This window comes from Papilio xuthus, unplaced genomic scaffold (genome assembly GCF_000836235.2).
Source record: "Papilio xuthus unplaced genomic scaffold, Pxut_1.1 DF826961.1, whole genome shotgun sequence".
In the NCBI taxonomy this organism is placed as follows: Eukaryota; Metazoa; Arthropoda; class Insecta; order Lepidoptera; family Papilionidae; genus Papilio; species Papilio xuthus.
Window position 1 is genome coordinate 6,573,205 of NW_013531688.1, and position 17,371 is coordinate 6,590,575.

Consider the following 17,371-nt stretch of genomic DNA (forward strand, 5'->3'; position numbering starts at 1 on the left):
AGCTTTATGTTTATAAGATTAAGATTTAAAATTGATTGTCATAAGTTTCATTGCAGTTTAGCAATTTAAGCATCTAAGTTTATGAATCTGATTTTGTCGATACAAAAGAAGTAGTAAGTTACACTCCAAATAACTTTTACAAATGGAACAAAAGACGTCGATTAAAGACTAATACTAGTGACGTTATTAGTTATGTACATCATAAAATTTCTCTTTTCTTTCAGGTGGAGTTCTCAGCAGATACTCTGCGACTTAATCTGATAGATTTAGCGCGCACGGGCAGCAAGCTGATAGCTGTGACCGGCCGGCTGGAGTACGCCTGCACCGCTACAGACTCCGCAGACCCCGTTACATTCAGTACGAGGGATGCGCATTTGGTACGTATAATTGTTATATTTTGGAAATGAGAGCTTGAAGAGTGTATGAACTGCTAAATATAGAGAAAATATCAGTTACTATTAAGAGGTACTCTCTTAATAGACTTATAGAGAATAGCCGTATAAGCATACTATAACTTATCAATTTAAATTTATTAAACTAATTTAAAATGACTACTTTCAATACAACAGAGGACAGTGTTTGCAATATTTTCTCGTAGTTCATTCGTGTTACTGTACGTTTCGGGCCCTAGAGTTTGATTGAATAACCGGAGTAGCTCCGGCGTGATTAGATCTGACGACCGTTATTGGATTTGTGTCCGACAATCGACTGGTCGCAGAGCTCAAGTGCGTTACTCTGACGAAAAATTATTAGGTTTTATTCCTGAACCTAAATCAGTTTAGATTGAGTGGACGTACAGAAAGTGAATTTTTCCTTTCCTATGTGTTCTCTCCTCTGTCGTTTAAACGGGTAGACAATGCAGATTGCATATTTCTACTGCGGATGTCTATGTGCAGCGGCCCCTTCGCTATTTCTGTGAATCCTGGTGACCACTTGCTTAATTGCCAGCTAATAATATTAAAAGTGTACATTTTGTACACAAATATAATAGATTGATAATGAAATTAGATATAGTTTCATACTGATTGTTGTACCGTGATCTTTGCTTGAAAGTATAATGCCAATTTGTTACATCGCAATTTACCTCGAATTGGTCCAATAAGTCTCTTTGACGGCTCATAAATCATTCCCTCGGCCCAAATATTCTCGTATCCGAAAGTGTTACTATAATGACTGTAATCACTGCTTTGGCATTTACACTGAGGTAAAGGAAAACTGATTTAATACGTGATAAAATGTAGAAATACATTATGATTTTATTTTACTTTTATTACTTTTTATGAGATATATACGAGTATAATTTATTTTGACGAGACTTTGGATTAAAACTACACTACATATGTGTAGCCAGTGTGAAAAAAAGACTGGAGTTATTGAAGTTACATACAGCGAATAATTTTTAATTTACTTGGATTTGTTCCTTCTCTAACATAAAGTCTTGCGTGATTGTTTTCGAGGATAATAAGCTAAACGTTCAAAAAATGCATAAAACAGAAGCTTAAAAATGATTTGTACCTATAAATCGCAATGGAATTTTGCAGTAATAGTTTAATAATAATTTCGCCTTCACCGCAATCCTCAGCTGTATGGCTTTTCATTTTACATTGCGCTACAAATATTTTTATCGTTACATTGATCTTGAAACTAATAACGCTCCGAAGGACTCGTGCGAACGCTCAAGGTCGTTCCAACTTATAATTGGCTTAATGATTTTAATTCTCCGTACGCCGACATAACTTCCACTGTATTCGAATCTAATTGCTTTCACCTGGTGGTCGTTATTTTTAAATATTAACGATTTATTTCGATTATTTCGACTTATTGGGGCATGAAATCCTAATTCGAATTAGAGGCCACAAAGCCAACATACTCATAGCATTACATCATGTTTATAACAATATACCGTTAATGTACCCTTCAGAAGTTTAGTATAAAACTAAGTATGGTATGATTTAGGAAAATGCATATTAAAATGAACAACTAATGATATATTCAATTTGAATTTAAGAAACCGTTCTTATTAATCATTCGATGTTTGCAGATTTTACCAAAATGGGAGGCGGTGAAGACAGGAACGATATCATTCAAGTTCAGAACGAATGAACCGAACGGTTTGATACTGTTCAACATGGGCGCGAAGCCACCAAGGGTAGGTTGCACGGTAAGGGGTGAAGCTTTTGGGGTTGAATCGAAATCATTAAAGACAGACCATAAACATTAATTCGTCGCTGAATCAGTTGTCACAGATATCATGTCAGTCAATAAGATTTTGTTTATGGATATACAAGAGATTGTCTTAATGCAGAATTAAGGAGTCTTAAAACACATATTGCTACTGTTGATAAATTAAACAAAATCCATGATATATTTCCTATAGAAGTAACAACATTTGTTTCTAAATGATAAAAGATTCCTTAATTTAACGAAGAAAGTAAAAATAAAGCAAACTCTTGTCTGTTATGAAGCTGTGGATACATATAATTATGTTTTTCATAATATAAATGCTTTAGAATGTTTGAATGGTAATACATTTGTAGATGAAGAATCAATATCCACAGTTTGAAGTGCATGGTAGGTAGACAGGGGATATCATTCAAAAACTCGTGATTCACAGTTGTAGGGGAATTTGTGTATGGTACCTTATAAAGTTTCACCCACTTTGAAGCGTCAAGTGTTTTGTGTTTATCTGTTTTGATGTGCACAGTAGATCCCTCGCACATAATGATTTGATCCCAGCACTAAGCAAATAGGAGCTAAGTTTTGATGGATTTTTACCAATACAAGCTTTTAGAAGGCTTTATTATTACCTACACAAATTCACATCATGGATGATTAAATATTGCATAATTTTTCATCTAGAATTTTTTAATTTGAAATTTAAACTTAACAGTCTTTGATATTACTATATAAATAATAGTTTGCATGAATTGCTGTAAAAAAAACATGAAATTCTTAAAAACTTATCTACAAGTGTTCATAGTATTTAACTTATTAGTGCTTTGAATAACAATTAGTTGACACACAATCTTAGTTTTTAGCTTAATAGAATGTGAACTGCTTAGTTTTATTTAATTTACTTCTATTTAACAATGATAAAAGTTTTTAACTAAAGATTTTAGTTAATTAATTGCTTTTGGATGTATTATTTGGTAAATATATATAACAAAATAGACACAATTTAAGCGAAAATAAATCACAACTTGTTAAGTAACACAATTTTTAATTACACTACACATAAGAAATATTCCTTATAAATGTTGTTTTTTGTGCGTATTTGTAATTTGTGAAAGTCTTTATGCACTTTGTAATTCATATTAATCAGTATCTTGTTCAAGGCACTTACACTGTTAACGTTAAATCTATATAAAGTTAATATTCTATTGATATCCTCGCTACTAACTACTATTAGTAGTTAGTAACGGAACAAGTTCTAAACAACTTACATTCTGTAGGCGGATCTCTTCGCTGTGGAGATGCTGAATGGCTACATATACGTCCACGTGGACCTGGGTTCCGGCGGTGTGCGTGTCCGCGCCTCACGACGTCGCGTCGACGACTCACACTGGCATGAATTTCTGCTCCGAAGGACTGGGAGGGACGGGAGAGTGACTGTTGATGGAGCTAACGCTGAGTTTAAGACGCCTGGTATGCTACACAATATCAATATCATTATGCCTAATCAAGAGGTCTTTACAGATGTAGGTGTCGTACTGTGGGTTTTGAATTGCATTGAAATATGTATTGACACATGTTGTCTCTGTTTTTTCAAAGAAAATTTGAGAGATAACAATATTTGGTAAAACAGTTATGAATCGAATTATAGATATGTCTCTTGTCCTACTGCTTTGAACAAATTATGGGTGTTATAAAACTTGTAATGATTTATTTTTCCAGGTGAATCTAACCAGTTGGAACTAGACGGGCCTTTGTTTGTCGGTGGCCTGGGATCCGAGTACTCCGCGTCTAGGACTCCGCCTGCGCTGTGGACGGCGGCGCTGCGACAAGGATTCGTTGGTTGCATCCGAGATTTGGTGCTCAACGGCAAACCACAGGACCTGACGGCTTATGCGAGACAACAGGATTCTGGTCAGAAAATAAAAAAGACAAATTATTATATTGACCTCAGTGAATTTGAAATTAAATATTATTATTTCTATTTTAACATCGTATTCTTCAACATGCAATCATTATTAAAGTTAAAACATTCGTTGTTATTTCGAAGACTTCTTGAATTCCTAACATTTTTTTTACAGCGTCGGTGCGTCCAGCGTGCCACGTGCTGATGAAACAATGCGTGAGCTCACCCTGTCAGCACGGCGGAGTTTGCTCCGAGGGCTGGAACCGGCCGCTGTGCGACTGCTCCTCTACCAACTACGCCGGACCTACGTGTGGAAGAGGTAACATTTTTCTAATAGATTCATAACAACGAAATAATTACATTCAGCTCACACTTTTGCTTGACTCAAACTCAAAACTATATTCCAGAATCAGCAACAATGTACCTGAATGGGAGCCAGCACCTGACGGCGGCGCTGGGGCCGGAGCACGTGACGCAAACGGAGGAGCTGATGTTGCGGTTCCGCACGAGCAAGGCCGGCCTGCTGCTGCGCACCGCTGCCGATCACTCCGCAGACAGGATTGAGCTGGCGGTTGCCGCGGGCAGGGTGCGCGCCAGCGTTCGGCTCGGGGATAGGGAAAAGGTACCTATAGCTTTAGGTTTTTATAAAGAGGGGACAGTATATAAAGAATTTTCATTATAATCATTATTCATTTTATAGTAGTTTCTAGTCTCCAATAAATGGGACTAGTTTGTGATGAGGTCTGTCGCGGTTTCAATTGTTTCGCATTCGTCTTGATCGTTTGATTATTTTTTTTAGAATCTGTTAGCGGGTTCTAACGTGGCGGACGACACGTGGCACACAGTTCGCTTCTCCCGGCGCGCGTCCAACCTGAAGCTGCAGGTGGACGCGGGCCCCGCCGTGCGCGGTACGTTATGTACGTATGCACGGGACCGCACCCGCACAACATTTTGTTTTTAACCTTAATTAGACGGACTTAAGGTTGGTTTTGGTGGCGCTTTGGAATCTGCTATAAATAATGATACAAATACAAATATCATTACAATATAATTAAATACAACAAACATTAATCAATAAATATTGGTAGTGCACGATTGAATCATACTGACAATTTCAAAATGTTCCAAATTCAAAAAGTTAATTGAGCGTTAAGGAACAACTATCTAAATTATTGTAATGTAACATGCCTTTTATACATGTGCAGGATAATTTTACACTTTTTTGCAGTATACATTCAAATAAATTTCAATACACAATCTCCTAAGAATTTAAATGACTCCAAAGCAAAACCAATTATTAAGTACTATTAATTTAGTTAAAATAGGTATATAAATATAATCTAGTTCGTGTTAGTTGTCCTATTAGTTGTTGTGGCTTACTTTTTGTTGTTTTCTAGCTGGCACTTTGTAACTTCACCTTTCATTTGTAGATCGCTTTTCTTTCTTCTTTTCTTTCTTTATTTTTTTTCTTGTAGACTCCTATGTCAATGTGCAGATACTTGTGATTCATAGTTTTATAATCTGTTTATATTTTTACTGCGTTCTCACAGATTGTTTAATACAGTATTAAACAGATTATAAACCTATCCTAACGTCAAAGGAAGGGACGCCATAAAACAAAATGTCTTTAACTTTATATCTTTATTTATTAAATTAATGATAAATAATGTTGTCATTGAATTATTCCCTGCCTTTGAATGTTAATGTCTGATGAAAACTAAACAAAATGTTAACTATTTACATACATGTATACTTCTACAAATTAGCTGCTAATGCTCATGTTCAAAACAAACACAATTCATGAAACAATTGATGTAAGAAATATAAAGAGAACACGTGTCAATTTTATACAACGATATGTGTGATGTGGCTATTCGATGTTGCTCTTTAAAATCGCATTGGAATTTATTTAAAGTAACTATAACTCTAGCTGACTGTCCTTCCAGCTTAGCTCTCTTGTATGTTACTTCCTCGCTAACATTTTAATGTAAATATTTGAATGAAATGTTGCTAATGAGAAGATTATCAAAGATTTTCTTTGCTAATATATTTTATGTTATTGTCAATGTTGTGTTTAAATGTGTCTATTTGTAAGAGAACAGTCCTATCATTTATTTTGATTTGTTTTGCAGCTGAAACGATTTTAGGTAAAGCATCCACTTTAGAAATCTCGACTCTTCACTTGGGAGGACTATTTCATCCCGAAGAAGAAATACAAATGACGTCAACTTTGCCAAATTTTGTTGGATATTTACAAAAATTTGTTTTTAATGGTATTAAATATATAGATCTGGCTAAGACCCTCGGAATCGGAAGTTCCGATGAAAACAATAATGTATATGATACGTCCAATATAATTTTTAATGGAAAATTTGTGAAGCCGGACTCTCTGAACGTTTATAAGTCTGTGACTTTTAAATCTAAACATACTTACGTCGGTTTGCCGTTGCTAAAGGCATATGGGAATACGTATTTAGACTTTTACTTTCGGACGACTGAAATGGATGGTCTATTATTTTACAACGGAGGAAAGAAACAAGACTTTATAGCTGTGGAACTAGTCAATGGCCACATACATTGCGTGTTTAACTTAGGCGATGGAGTGGTCACTATGAAAGATAAATTGAAGAATTTTTTGAACGACAACCGCTGGCACACGGTGTCGATTCGTAGACCCACGCCAAAGGTACACACATTGCAAGTTGATGAGGACTTGGAACTGCATACCACGAGTAAGTATTAACATTATATCATAAAAACAAACTAATTTAATAAACAAAGCTCACAGTTTTAGAATGTCATAAACCCTGTTTGGAAGTCAGTCATTTGTTAAGTGTCCAGCATTTATTTATATATTATGTTTATAATTCCAGGTTCAACGTTAATGTTGGAATTAGACAGCGTGTTATACGTAGGCGGTGTACCCAAGGAGCTGTACAGCGCGCTGCCGGTGGGAGTGCTGTCGCGGCAGGGCTTCGAAGGCTGCATGGCCAGCCTCGACCTACCCGGAGAATCGCCCTCGCTTATAGAAGACGCGGTCGTGCCTAGTTCCTCTCTCGTCTCTGGATGTGAGGGTACGTTGAGATTTTCACTGTCTTCTGTTCTGTATTCTCAAATTTATTATGCTTTGGACATAAGTCGTGAGAGAGGAATATATGTATGTTTTATGCATCTTTTGTAGATATCAGTTAAGCTTATGTGTGACTTTCAAAAGTATAAACTAACTTTCCTTTTTAAAATTTCTATCCCACTAATAAAGATCTTTATACTTTTATTTCAGGCCCAACAAAATGCACACACAACGCGTGCGCGAATAAAGGTGTGTGCGTGCAGCAGTGGAACACGTATGTGTGTGATTGCGATCTCACCTCCTTCACGGGACCGACGTGTTATGATGGTATGAATTTCAGATTTAGTCGTATTTTCGGTTCCTAACATTGCTAACAAGCAATAAATTAATGTTGCCGCTGACTTCACTATTCTTAGCACTAATTTCAATCACGTGTAAACAACTAAACCATAATTTAGAGGTTATTTTCACGTACTACTTTCCATTACTATTTACTATGTATATTACAGAGTCGATAGCATACGAGTTCGGCCCGGGTCGGGGTGCACTAACACACACGCTGCCGCCACACGCGCGCGCCGACACTGAGGTGGATCGCGTCGCTCTCGGCTTCCTCACCAGCAAACCAGATGCAGTGTTACTGCGTATCGAGTCCTCTAATACACAGGATTATATGCAGATGGAGATTGTGAGTATTATTAATTATAATGAAGCTATTGAATGTGACAAAAAACATTAAAAAATCGAAATTTTCTGATCCTTATGTGATGTACAGATCCGCGGCAACCTGTTCATGGTGTACAACGTGGGTGGTGGTGATCACCCACTGGGTGACGAGGCGGCGCGCGTCGACGACGGTGTCTACCACGTGGCCAGCTTCACACGTAATGGTAGCCGCGCCGCGCTTCAGCTTGACAACTACGCCGTCAATATACGACATCCGCAAAGTAAGATCACAATGAACCATTGACATTTTAACGAAAATAATTATATCTGTATATGATTTATTTAATCGAAAATGATTTTAATGTTTCAGGCGGTCAACAATCGACAATATTTAACAGCATGTCGACAATAACTGTTGGCGGGGGCCCTGGCGGATCCAGAACATTCAGCGGAGTTGTAGCTGGGCTGGTCGTCAACGGCGTCAGAGTACTGGACCTGGCCGCCGCTGGTGACCCCTCGGTTACATTGAGAGGAGACGTGAGGAGGGCTCACACTCCACTGGACAGAGATATTAACAGAATGCAGCAGGTTAGTATCCGTTTAGTTTTTTTTTTGAAAATGGATTTGTGTGATTGTTTTAATGGATCTCATGGCATATGACCAACTACTAACAAATGTTGTCAGACGCCGCCGTCAGGGTACGGTGGCGGCGCGCCAGACGAGCTGGTGTACTCTGGCGCGGGCTCGGGTTGCCGGGACGACGACGAGGACGCGTGCGCGGCGCCCGACCCGGCCGGCGACGACCTCATCACGCCCGTCTATGTGCCCGCCACCCGACGCCCGCCTACCAAACTACACAAGGTATAAACACACTTGTAAAAATTAATCTACCGTAAACAATGTTACTCCCTCTCTTTCTCGTATGTCGCATGATAATACCACATAGATTGCATACTCCAATACAATTATGATTACAAAATTGTCGTTAGGGTGACCAAAGCGGAAAGCTGATGAAGCCTTGTGATGATGAAGACTGCATCGAAGGCTCAGGTTCCAATGGTGAAGATATTACAGAGCCTGAACATCCCACCACAAGGTGAGTGCGCTTTGTAATACCTAATTTTACTTTCCAGTATGTTTATTATATTTCATGTATTTTATTCCAGTTCTGGAACAAGCAGCACTCACAGCCTCACATCACCAGCCACTGCAATATCGACGGAGCACGTAGACAAGACACTGCCGGGATCGACAACGGGGGGCACGCGAGGCACGGGGGGCACGGAGAGCACGGCCACCCCCGCGCCCACTGCACGAGACCACGACAACATGCACGCGCCCACTGTCCACTCTACTACCACTGATAGGAAGACCACGCCCACTGATGGTGAGTCTAATCGTGGTTTTTCTAATAGTACTTATATTATTTTTTATATTTTAACCATGATTCTTTTATTGTATAGAACACACTCACACTGGTCATTTTACACCTACAATGACTGGCCGACACACCCCTGAAACAACGCTTACAACGGAAGATACCAACCATATACCAGAATACGAAGACCGACGTGAGAACGAGATAGATATACGCACGCCTATTTACGAAGTGGGGAGCGAAAGAGACAGAGTGCCGGGGAGAATACACCCGGATTACAATGGTTACGAGCACGAGATTACTACCAAGTGGTACCACCCGAAAACTACTGACAGTAGGGTTGTCCCTCCGGAGTCAGAGTTCTTTGCCACAATAGTTGGTAAGTTATTTCATATTTTTGTCTCATTAATGATGTTTCTTTAAAACGAATAAAAAAAAGCTTAATTATAAATGTCGTTCTTACAGGGATAGTAGCGTCGGTGTTGATCGCAATAATACTGATAGTAATCATAGTGCTCAAGTACTATGTGTTCAAGATCGACAACTCATATAAAGTGACGGAAGACAAAAACTACCAGCAAGGCGCCAGCGCGGCTTTGCTCGGGAATCAGGTATGATTCGCTTGAACTTACAAAATATGCTTAGGAACATGCGTCACCAATTCACGGCAACGTTCCGAAATCGGAATTATGCGCTACTCTGAAGCTAATTTTATTTTTAGTCCTTTTGTAAAATTACGTTTTCTGTTAACAGCAAGCACACTCGAGCTATCAAAGTGCATCAAATGGCAACGGCAGCGGGGGCGCGTCACGCAATCTGCAGCCGTTGCCGCTCAGCCGCAGCGCCGCGCCCGCCGCCCCTCTACCCGCGCACCCAGTCAAGCGGGACGGCATCAAGGAGTGGTACGTGTAAATGGACCGTATATAGAACGACTTAAGAACAATTTTCCTCTGCATTTTGTGACAGCTTCGAGATAAATTAGAAGAGTCCTTTTCCAATGAACTTTTATTTTGTGAGAGCATTTTTAAGAGTCAAACTGTCTATTATTTAAAGCTGTACTCTGTGTTAAGTCGTTCCATGAGGCTTTGTAAATAAATTGTGGTGGTCAAACTGATCTCAAATTGAACTCTGTATTTTTTCCGCTATTTTGTAATTTTTATTACTCAATTTTGTTGATTATCTTTCTTATTGTTATGTTTATTATGTTTGGGACTAAGGGAAGAAAATGATTGAAAAGCAAAACGATATAAGAATGATCTCGTTAGTAAAGGAACATATCAACATGTAATGGCTTGTATCTGATAATAGCATATTTGCTTAACTAAATTAAATTTTAGTATTTATCTGTGAAAATTTTGATTCACTGTATCAGTTATGATATTTAATTAGTTACTATTTCCACCATTACTTACACTGTGAGTTCTTTTGACTGTTTCATGATAAAAATTAAGATAAATCATCACGAGACTAGAAACATAATATAATATGACATTGAAATTAAATTATCAATACATTTTAAAACTGTTGTTAAAATCTTAATCTCAATTTATGATATTTAATATTACTCGGCTTGCAATCATGAGAAATCATTAGGTTAAAAATGGATCCGTACATGTTGAATGCTGTTGCAAGTATCTAAATCATTAGAGAAATAAATTAAGTCATTGTAAACCCGACTGATAAGCGAGTGTTTAGAAATGTATATATTAACACTTAATTACCAAATAGAACATCATAGTAGGGGAACGGAACCGAGAATTTTGGATTTACTGGAACGTCGCAGTTAAACATAAAACGCAAACTTGGCACAAATGACACATTCCATCTATTAAATATTTGTCAATTTGCATAGTACATAAGTAAAAGTAGCCCTTAGTTACCCTAAAATGCGGCGCTATATGGAACCTCTCATTTGTGGTAGGATTAATTTATTGGGTGCAATGTTTCCCCCTTAAGTTTAACTGCTAAGCTCGAGTAAATCCAAGAATCCCCTCTTGGCCTCCCCTATTATCAGTTATGAATGTATGATTCGATACTGTAACGTTTATGAAATACATATAAGAACTCATACGCACTATGCGATTGCGAGCCGCTGTTGCAATAAACCGCGCGGTTACTATAACGGCTATCTGCCTAATGTATATGGGCCCTAATCAATATTTGAATTTGGAATTGGTTGGTGAATGGATTGTCAACTAAGCAGTTCTACCCTGAATCATAATGGTCTTTATTATTACTTGTTATATATACTACTGGCCAGCTAGATGTCATTGAGTCAAATAATATTAATTATAACAGATCTTTAAAAACATGGAGCTGCCCGCACTGAAAATGAAGCATATCGTTCTATTAAAGACTATAGTAATTTTACGATTTAAAATGTTTCTCTTTCCTATATAAAACTAGATCTTATACAAAATATTTTTACCGAATAGCTGGGGCGTGAGGATTAGGCATGTTAGGGATATTGGTATTACTCGATTTAGTAAACGGCTTGGAATAGGAAGGTGTTTGTAATGTAGTGGGCGTTACCGGCAAATGAGCTTGTAGATATGTTACGGGAAGTAATTCATGTCATGACCCATCTCCAGTCATTGCTCAACAGTTTTCCCTTTGGCTTTTCAAGTTTTTCCTATTTAATATCTAGAGGCCTAATCAAATGAAACGCTGATCGGAAAACGTTAAAGAATCCGTATCACGCGATTGATTATTGTAAATAAATAATTATTATACATAGCCTTAAATAAAACAATTTATTCCACAGAATCTATGACTAATATTAAAATATTCAAATTAAAAAATGGTCGTACATTACTTTAACAAAGTCTATATCGTTACAAGACGGATTACCTTAAAGTAAACAGCTAAGGGCCGCTTCATTTTAAATACAGATATGACATTTAGACAACTAACTGATAGATTTATGAGTGAATGTTGAAAAAATTATTCTAAAGCGACTAAAAATTGAAACGCATGCTGTTTTCCCTTTGATTCGTGACCTTGGAATGCTTATATTTGTACTATTAGATATTACACCCACCGTCCCGTTTTCCTCTTTCCGAATAAAAAAAAAATCTTCTCCTAGCTTTAAATTAAGATGGATAAAAGTCATATTTATATAGATTGTTATAAAGCACAGGTTCTAGGTATTCGAAGGTTGCATTTATTGTATTATATAGTTAATAATTATAGTAAATGTAAGCAGTAACGTACGGTGTAGACACACTCGTTTTACGGCACAAAATGTTAGTCAACAATTTGTTTGTCTGTCAATTTTAGTGTTAATGATTAATGTTTAACGTGTAATTATTTATATCGGAACATCCTGTATGTCATAATATCGTACATCTTCTACATATGAGCAGTTTATGAAATAATTTTGACTATAACAACTGAGAAGAAAGAAAATACAGAGCGGACTTTTATATGAAATACGCCGCTTTCTTTTGTTTTGTTTTATGATTTTGATAATGTTCTGTTGTATGTAGAATATGTACGTAGGATTTATTGTTTTTAGTTTGTACCTTATCATCTGAAATTGTTGTACAGTCGACGTCATTCATACCGTGTTTTGTTTATGTGTAAAGCAGTTTTTCGAATAAAATATTATTGTGTAAATTGAAGATTTGTTTTATTCCAACATCAAAAATAACATAAACATATTTAACTAGCTGTCGCCCGCGATTCCGTCCGCGTCGATATATAAAAAAACTTAATATATAGATAAGTTACATAAAAAGCAGCTCTTCAAGGCGTTATTCGAAAAAAAATAGTATCCCATGTCCGTCTCCTGTCTCTAAACTACCTCCTCACCAATTTTCTACCATATCGGTAAAGCCGTTCTTGAGTTATATAATAGTGTAACTAACACGACTTTCTTTTATATATGTAAAAATTAACAGCAGAATGTGAGAAGAGTGTTTTATACATTGGTTAACTTAAAGATTACGATCCTATAAATTTAAAACAACTGAATAATACTATGAAAGATGATGACTTTGATGAAAATTCTTTATAAGCAAAGATTTTTTAGACAAAGATCTTAAGAATGTTAGGGATACATTATGTTGTTGCAAGCTTTAAAGACAAAACGAACGTAATGAAATTAGAGAATAATAAGGGAATAAAGTCGTATAATACAACATTAATTAGTATAGGAATATTTCCAAACTAATACGACTTTGGGCCCTTCAAAGACCGTGCATACCATTTCCTTAAAGGCCGGTAACACATCTGCAGTTCATCTGGTGTTGCAAACGTCCATGGGTATCGTTGATCACCATGGTGTTCCCGCCGCTCCTTTGCCCCCTTCTCTTATATAAAAAAAAACTTACAGTACATTACCGTTTTATAATAAATTATTCTGTTTTTGTATATATTTAGTTTGTCTTAAAATCTTCTACAATGTGACTTATGATTTTATTTTTTGTAAAATTATAGTAAAATTTTAAAAAGAAATCCATCATTTTCTATAATCACAGTGATTATGGTTGAAGACGATTTGTTAAAGTTCATATTCTTGAAACAATTTGTAATTGATTACTCGTATATTTACTTTTAAAATGTCAAGACAATAATTTGAAAAGACTGTCTATGTCAGAAGTTGGAAACATTTCATGGTAATTTACTGTTAATATTTTTTCTATCGAGATGTTTTTTCTCCGATAGGAATCTAATATAAAACTAATATCAATGAAGTTTTTGTAGGTTACTGTATCAGAATCGGACAGAAGTTTACCAGGTGTTAGTTATATTAAATAATTAGGTGAACATTTTCTCATATATTATTTATTTAGTTAAACGTTTATTTCTTTATTTCTCATTACAAATATAACATATGAAATACCAGTGAAAATACGTCATTTTATTTCAGTCGGTTACAATGCTACCGTGAAATATTACAATCTAATCCGGAAAACATATTTTAATACAGTAAAAATGAAATACGGTAAGAAAATGTGATTAACCCCGACATGAAACCGCTTATAAAGGAAGGTAAAAAGTAATGTGGAATCTCATTCACGGGACGCCTTCACAACTCGCAGCTTATAATGATGTGTGACGGAAATTCGCTTCGTTACTTATTCCTCTCCATTTTTGTTCTTCTGACGTTCGCTGAAAATTCACTACTAATGACCACCGAGAATTTTAGTCAAACAGCAAAAAGCGCTGAATGCGTTTTAAAATTGTCTGCAAAATATTTCGTAGAGAAAATAGCATTAAGCGGTAGTATAGTTGTGATCAATATAAACTCTTATGCTTCTACTACTCAGAGTTTATTATTGCAAACCATTAATAGTGGGATGAAATATTCAGTGATGGTAAAGGATTCTACCTTTCCTCACGCTAACGCAACGCATTTCCCCGAGAAAGCGAAGAATTATATGTTAATTTTAGAAGACAAATCGGAATTGACGAGAAATATATTACAAGTGCATCAGTTACCATCGTGGAATCCACTCGCTAAAGCCGTAGTTTATTATCAGCTCCGGGCAGGAGAAGTGGGTGAAAATGTTGCGATAGATTTTATAAATGAACTACGTACTTATAAACTTCTGAAGAGTATTGTACTAATACATGATGATTTAGAAGATGAAGTAATTTCATATTCTTGGAGACCTTACACTGATAAAAATTGCGGAGACGAATGTAATTCTGTTTACATACTTGATATATGTCAAGATGAAAATTTTGTAGAAGTCGAACAACTAAGAAATACCATTCCCATAGACCTAAAAGGCTGTCCTCTCATAGTTCATGCTATCGTAGCGGAACCCTACGTTATGAGTCCATCAAGGAAGATATCTAAAGAAGCTGATATTTATGAATTTGATAAGGGCGGAGAAGTAAATTTAGTAAAAACTATAGCAGAATTTACTAATATGAGTCTTTATATATTTATGTCCGAGCAAGAAGAAAATTGGGGCACTATAAACAGAAATGGTACAGCGACAGGAACGTATGGTCTATTAAGAAATGACTCTATAGATCTAATGATAGGAAACATAGAAGTGACGAGAAGGCTACGTAAATGGTTTAGTCCTACAAAAAGCTACACTCAAGATGAAATGACGTGGTGCGTCCCAAGAGCAAAAGAAGCTGCGACATGGGACAATCTATTGATAATTTTCCAATGGCCAACGTGGGTCGCTATGTTTTTCGGCTGCATTATAATGGGTACATTATTTCACATTTTCTATTGCAATGAAAATTTAAAGCCCGTATCTATTGTTCGATCAATTTTGGTTACGTTTAATATGCTATTGGGCTGGACCGTATCATTTAAACCTAAAAGCACAACGTTTCGTATTTTAGTATTCAGCTGGCTATTTTTTAGTATGAACATGACGATCTCGTACGAATCTTTACTTCGCAGTTTCCTAATGCATCCACGATTCGAAAAGCAGATAAGCACTGAATCTGAATTAATACGATCCGGTATATCGTTCGGCGGCAGAGAGATTTATCGTACATATTTTGAGATGAATAACTCTACCTCGCCTCATTTGTTTAGTAATTATGAGGGTACAACATTCTCTGAGGGCGTGCGACGCACTGCGTTCGACAAGGACTTTGCAGTAGTCGCTTCTAGAAGACAAGCCGAATACCAAGATCAAAATTTAGGCAAAGGTACAAGTTATATCTACTGTTTTCCAGAAAGTGACAATCTATATAAATATAGCGTGGTACTTTTAGCGAGGAAATGGTTTCCGATACTTGATCGGTTTAATAGTATTATACGAAGTGTCATAGAGAATGGACTCATAGAAAAATGGAACAGGGAATTATTTATTCATCGACCTAGTGTAGAAAGAGTGGGGACCATACTACCGTTGAGTATCCAACATCTTTTAGGTGCTTTTGCATTTATTCTTATCATGTATGCTCTCACCATATTGGTATTTGTTGGTGAATTGGTTATGGGATATATCGAGAAAAGGAAATTGGCTGTTAAGGCCGTTTATCCATTTAAAATATAATATTTTAATGTTTAAGTTTCTATGACAAGCTTAGCGTAAAATTTATGTGTTTTGTAGTATAGTGTAGCACCGTTTTATATACTTACAGTGTGTTTTTACTCGAAAAAATAATGTCATGAAATTTGATTATACTTTTTTTTTGGATGATCGATAGAAAAAATTAAAACATTTAAAATGTAAATTTAAATGTCCTTGTGTCAGTACTGAGAGTAAGGGGAAGCGTTGGATGAAATCTGGTGAATTACGTCAATTATATCAACGAAAACCACACGCTGAATATCAATGTGTATAAGAAAACAGTCAATAACGTACCCTATTCCATTGAATTAAGCCTTCAAATCATTTTATTTAAATGTGCTAAAGGAAACATCGCGCTATGATACTGATTACGTGTTCACGTATTGTGCATTAGGATGTCAGTGTTACACTCAGAGAGGTACATTACTCATTGATTACTATTTCACATAATTCCCTTACAAATTGCGAGTAAATGTTTATGGCGTAATTTATATTAAAATTCTATGTTCTCGGTTCTCATGTTGATATTGTTTATGATTGGATGCATTAGGATAAAATATTATTGGTTATTTTAATAGTAATGCATTATTGTTGAAACGTTGATCCTGCGTTACTTTATTCTAGACCTAATCTTACTTCTTCACTGATATTTGATGACCACAACCAGTCTGAAAAGACTGCAACGACCAAAACGAAGAAGAATCTTACTACTTACTAATGTTTTAAATGCGAATGTTTGGATGGCTGGAAATGTGTTTGAAGGTATCTCCGGAACAGCCCAACGGATCTTTATGAAATTTGCTACAGATATAGAACATAGTCTGGAAGAACACATAGTCTAGTAATACGGCTTTTTTTATTGCGCGCAGACAGGCAGTCTTTTAATAAATAAAGTATGATCGATAGGCAACTATTTTATGTCACACTAGATTACTCTGAAAAGATCCAATATTTTGATATTTTTTGAAAATTTTAAGAAGGAGAATCGAAATCTTAGTCATTTTGGGTAAAGATATAAATTTTATTTGTATATACTACGTGCACGTATGCTATAATGGAGTAAGTAGTTAAGTTAGGATATTAACTGCTAAGGAGAGCTGCATTTAGCAGTTAGCCGTTAAACTGAAGCAGTTTAGCTTCGGGCGTCAATATACGTGCGTTCATTAAGAGCACGTGGCGCG

General features: G+C 36.3%; 2 protein-coding genes across 2 annotated transcripts in view; both read left to right on the plus strand.

Annotated features, from left to right (window-relative positions):
• Positions 1-10,638, plus strand: part of LOC106120392 (neurexin-1) — an 85,561-nt gene extending 74,923 nt beyond the window's left edge. Inside the window, exons 10-28 of the mRNA XM_013315736.1 lie at positions 225-377; positions 2,042-2,149; positions 3,453-3,645; positions 3,895-4,086; positions 4,254-4,397; positions 4,486-4,700; positions 4,878-4,995; positions 6,211-6,810; positions 6,952-7,152; positions 7,359-7,475; positions 7,658-7,836; positions 7,924-8,095; positions 8,185-8,402; positions 8,499-8,675; positions 8,804-8,910; positions 8,981-9,201; positions 9,278-9,571; positions 9,658-9,803; positions 9,946-10,638. Of these exons, the coding sequence (XP_013171190.1) occupies positions 225-377; positions 2,042-2,149; positions 3,453-3,645; positions 3,895-4,086; positions 4,254-4,397; positions 4,486-4,700; positions 4,878-4,995; positions 6,211-6,810; positions 6,952-7,152; positions 7,359-7,475; positions 7,658-7,836; positions 7,924-8,095; positions 8,185-8,402; positions 8,499-8,675; positions 8,804-8,910; positions 8,981-9,201; positions 9,278-9,571; positions 9,658-9,803; positions 9,946-10,104 (3,714 nt within the window). The 3' untranslated portion in view covers positions 10,105-10,638. The remainder of the gene's footprint in view (positions 1-224; positions 378-2,041; positions 2,150-3,452; positions 3,646-3,894; positions 4,087-4,253; positions 4,398-4,485; positions 4,701-4,877; positions 4,996-6,210; positions 6,811-6,951; positions 7,153-7,358; positions 7,476-7,657; positions 7,837-7,923; positions 8,096-8,184; positions 8,403-8,498; positions 8,676-8,803; positions 8,911-8,980; positions 9,202-9,277; positions 9,572-9,657; positions 9,804-9,945) is intronic.
• Positions 10,639-14,246: 3,608 nt separating this feature from the next.
• On the plus strand, positions 14,247-16,172 carry LOC106119928 (uncharacterized). Its single transcript, XM_013315054.1, has one exon. It carries the CDS (start codon positions 14,247-14,249, stop codon positions 16,170-16,172), a length of 1,926 nt encoding a protein of 641 aa, XP_013170508.1.
• Positions 16,173-17,371: the final 1,199 nt, after the last annotated feature.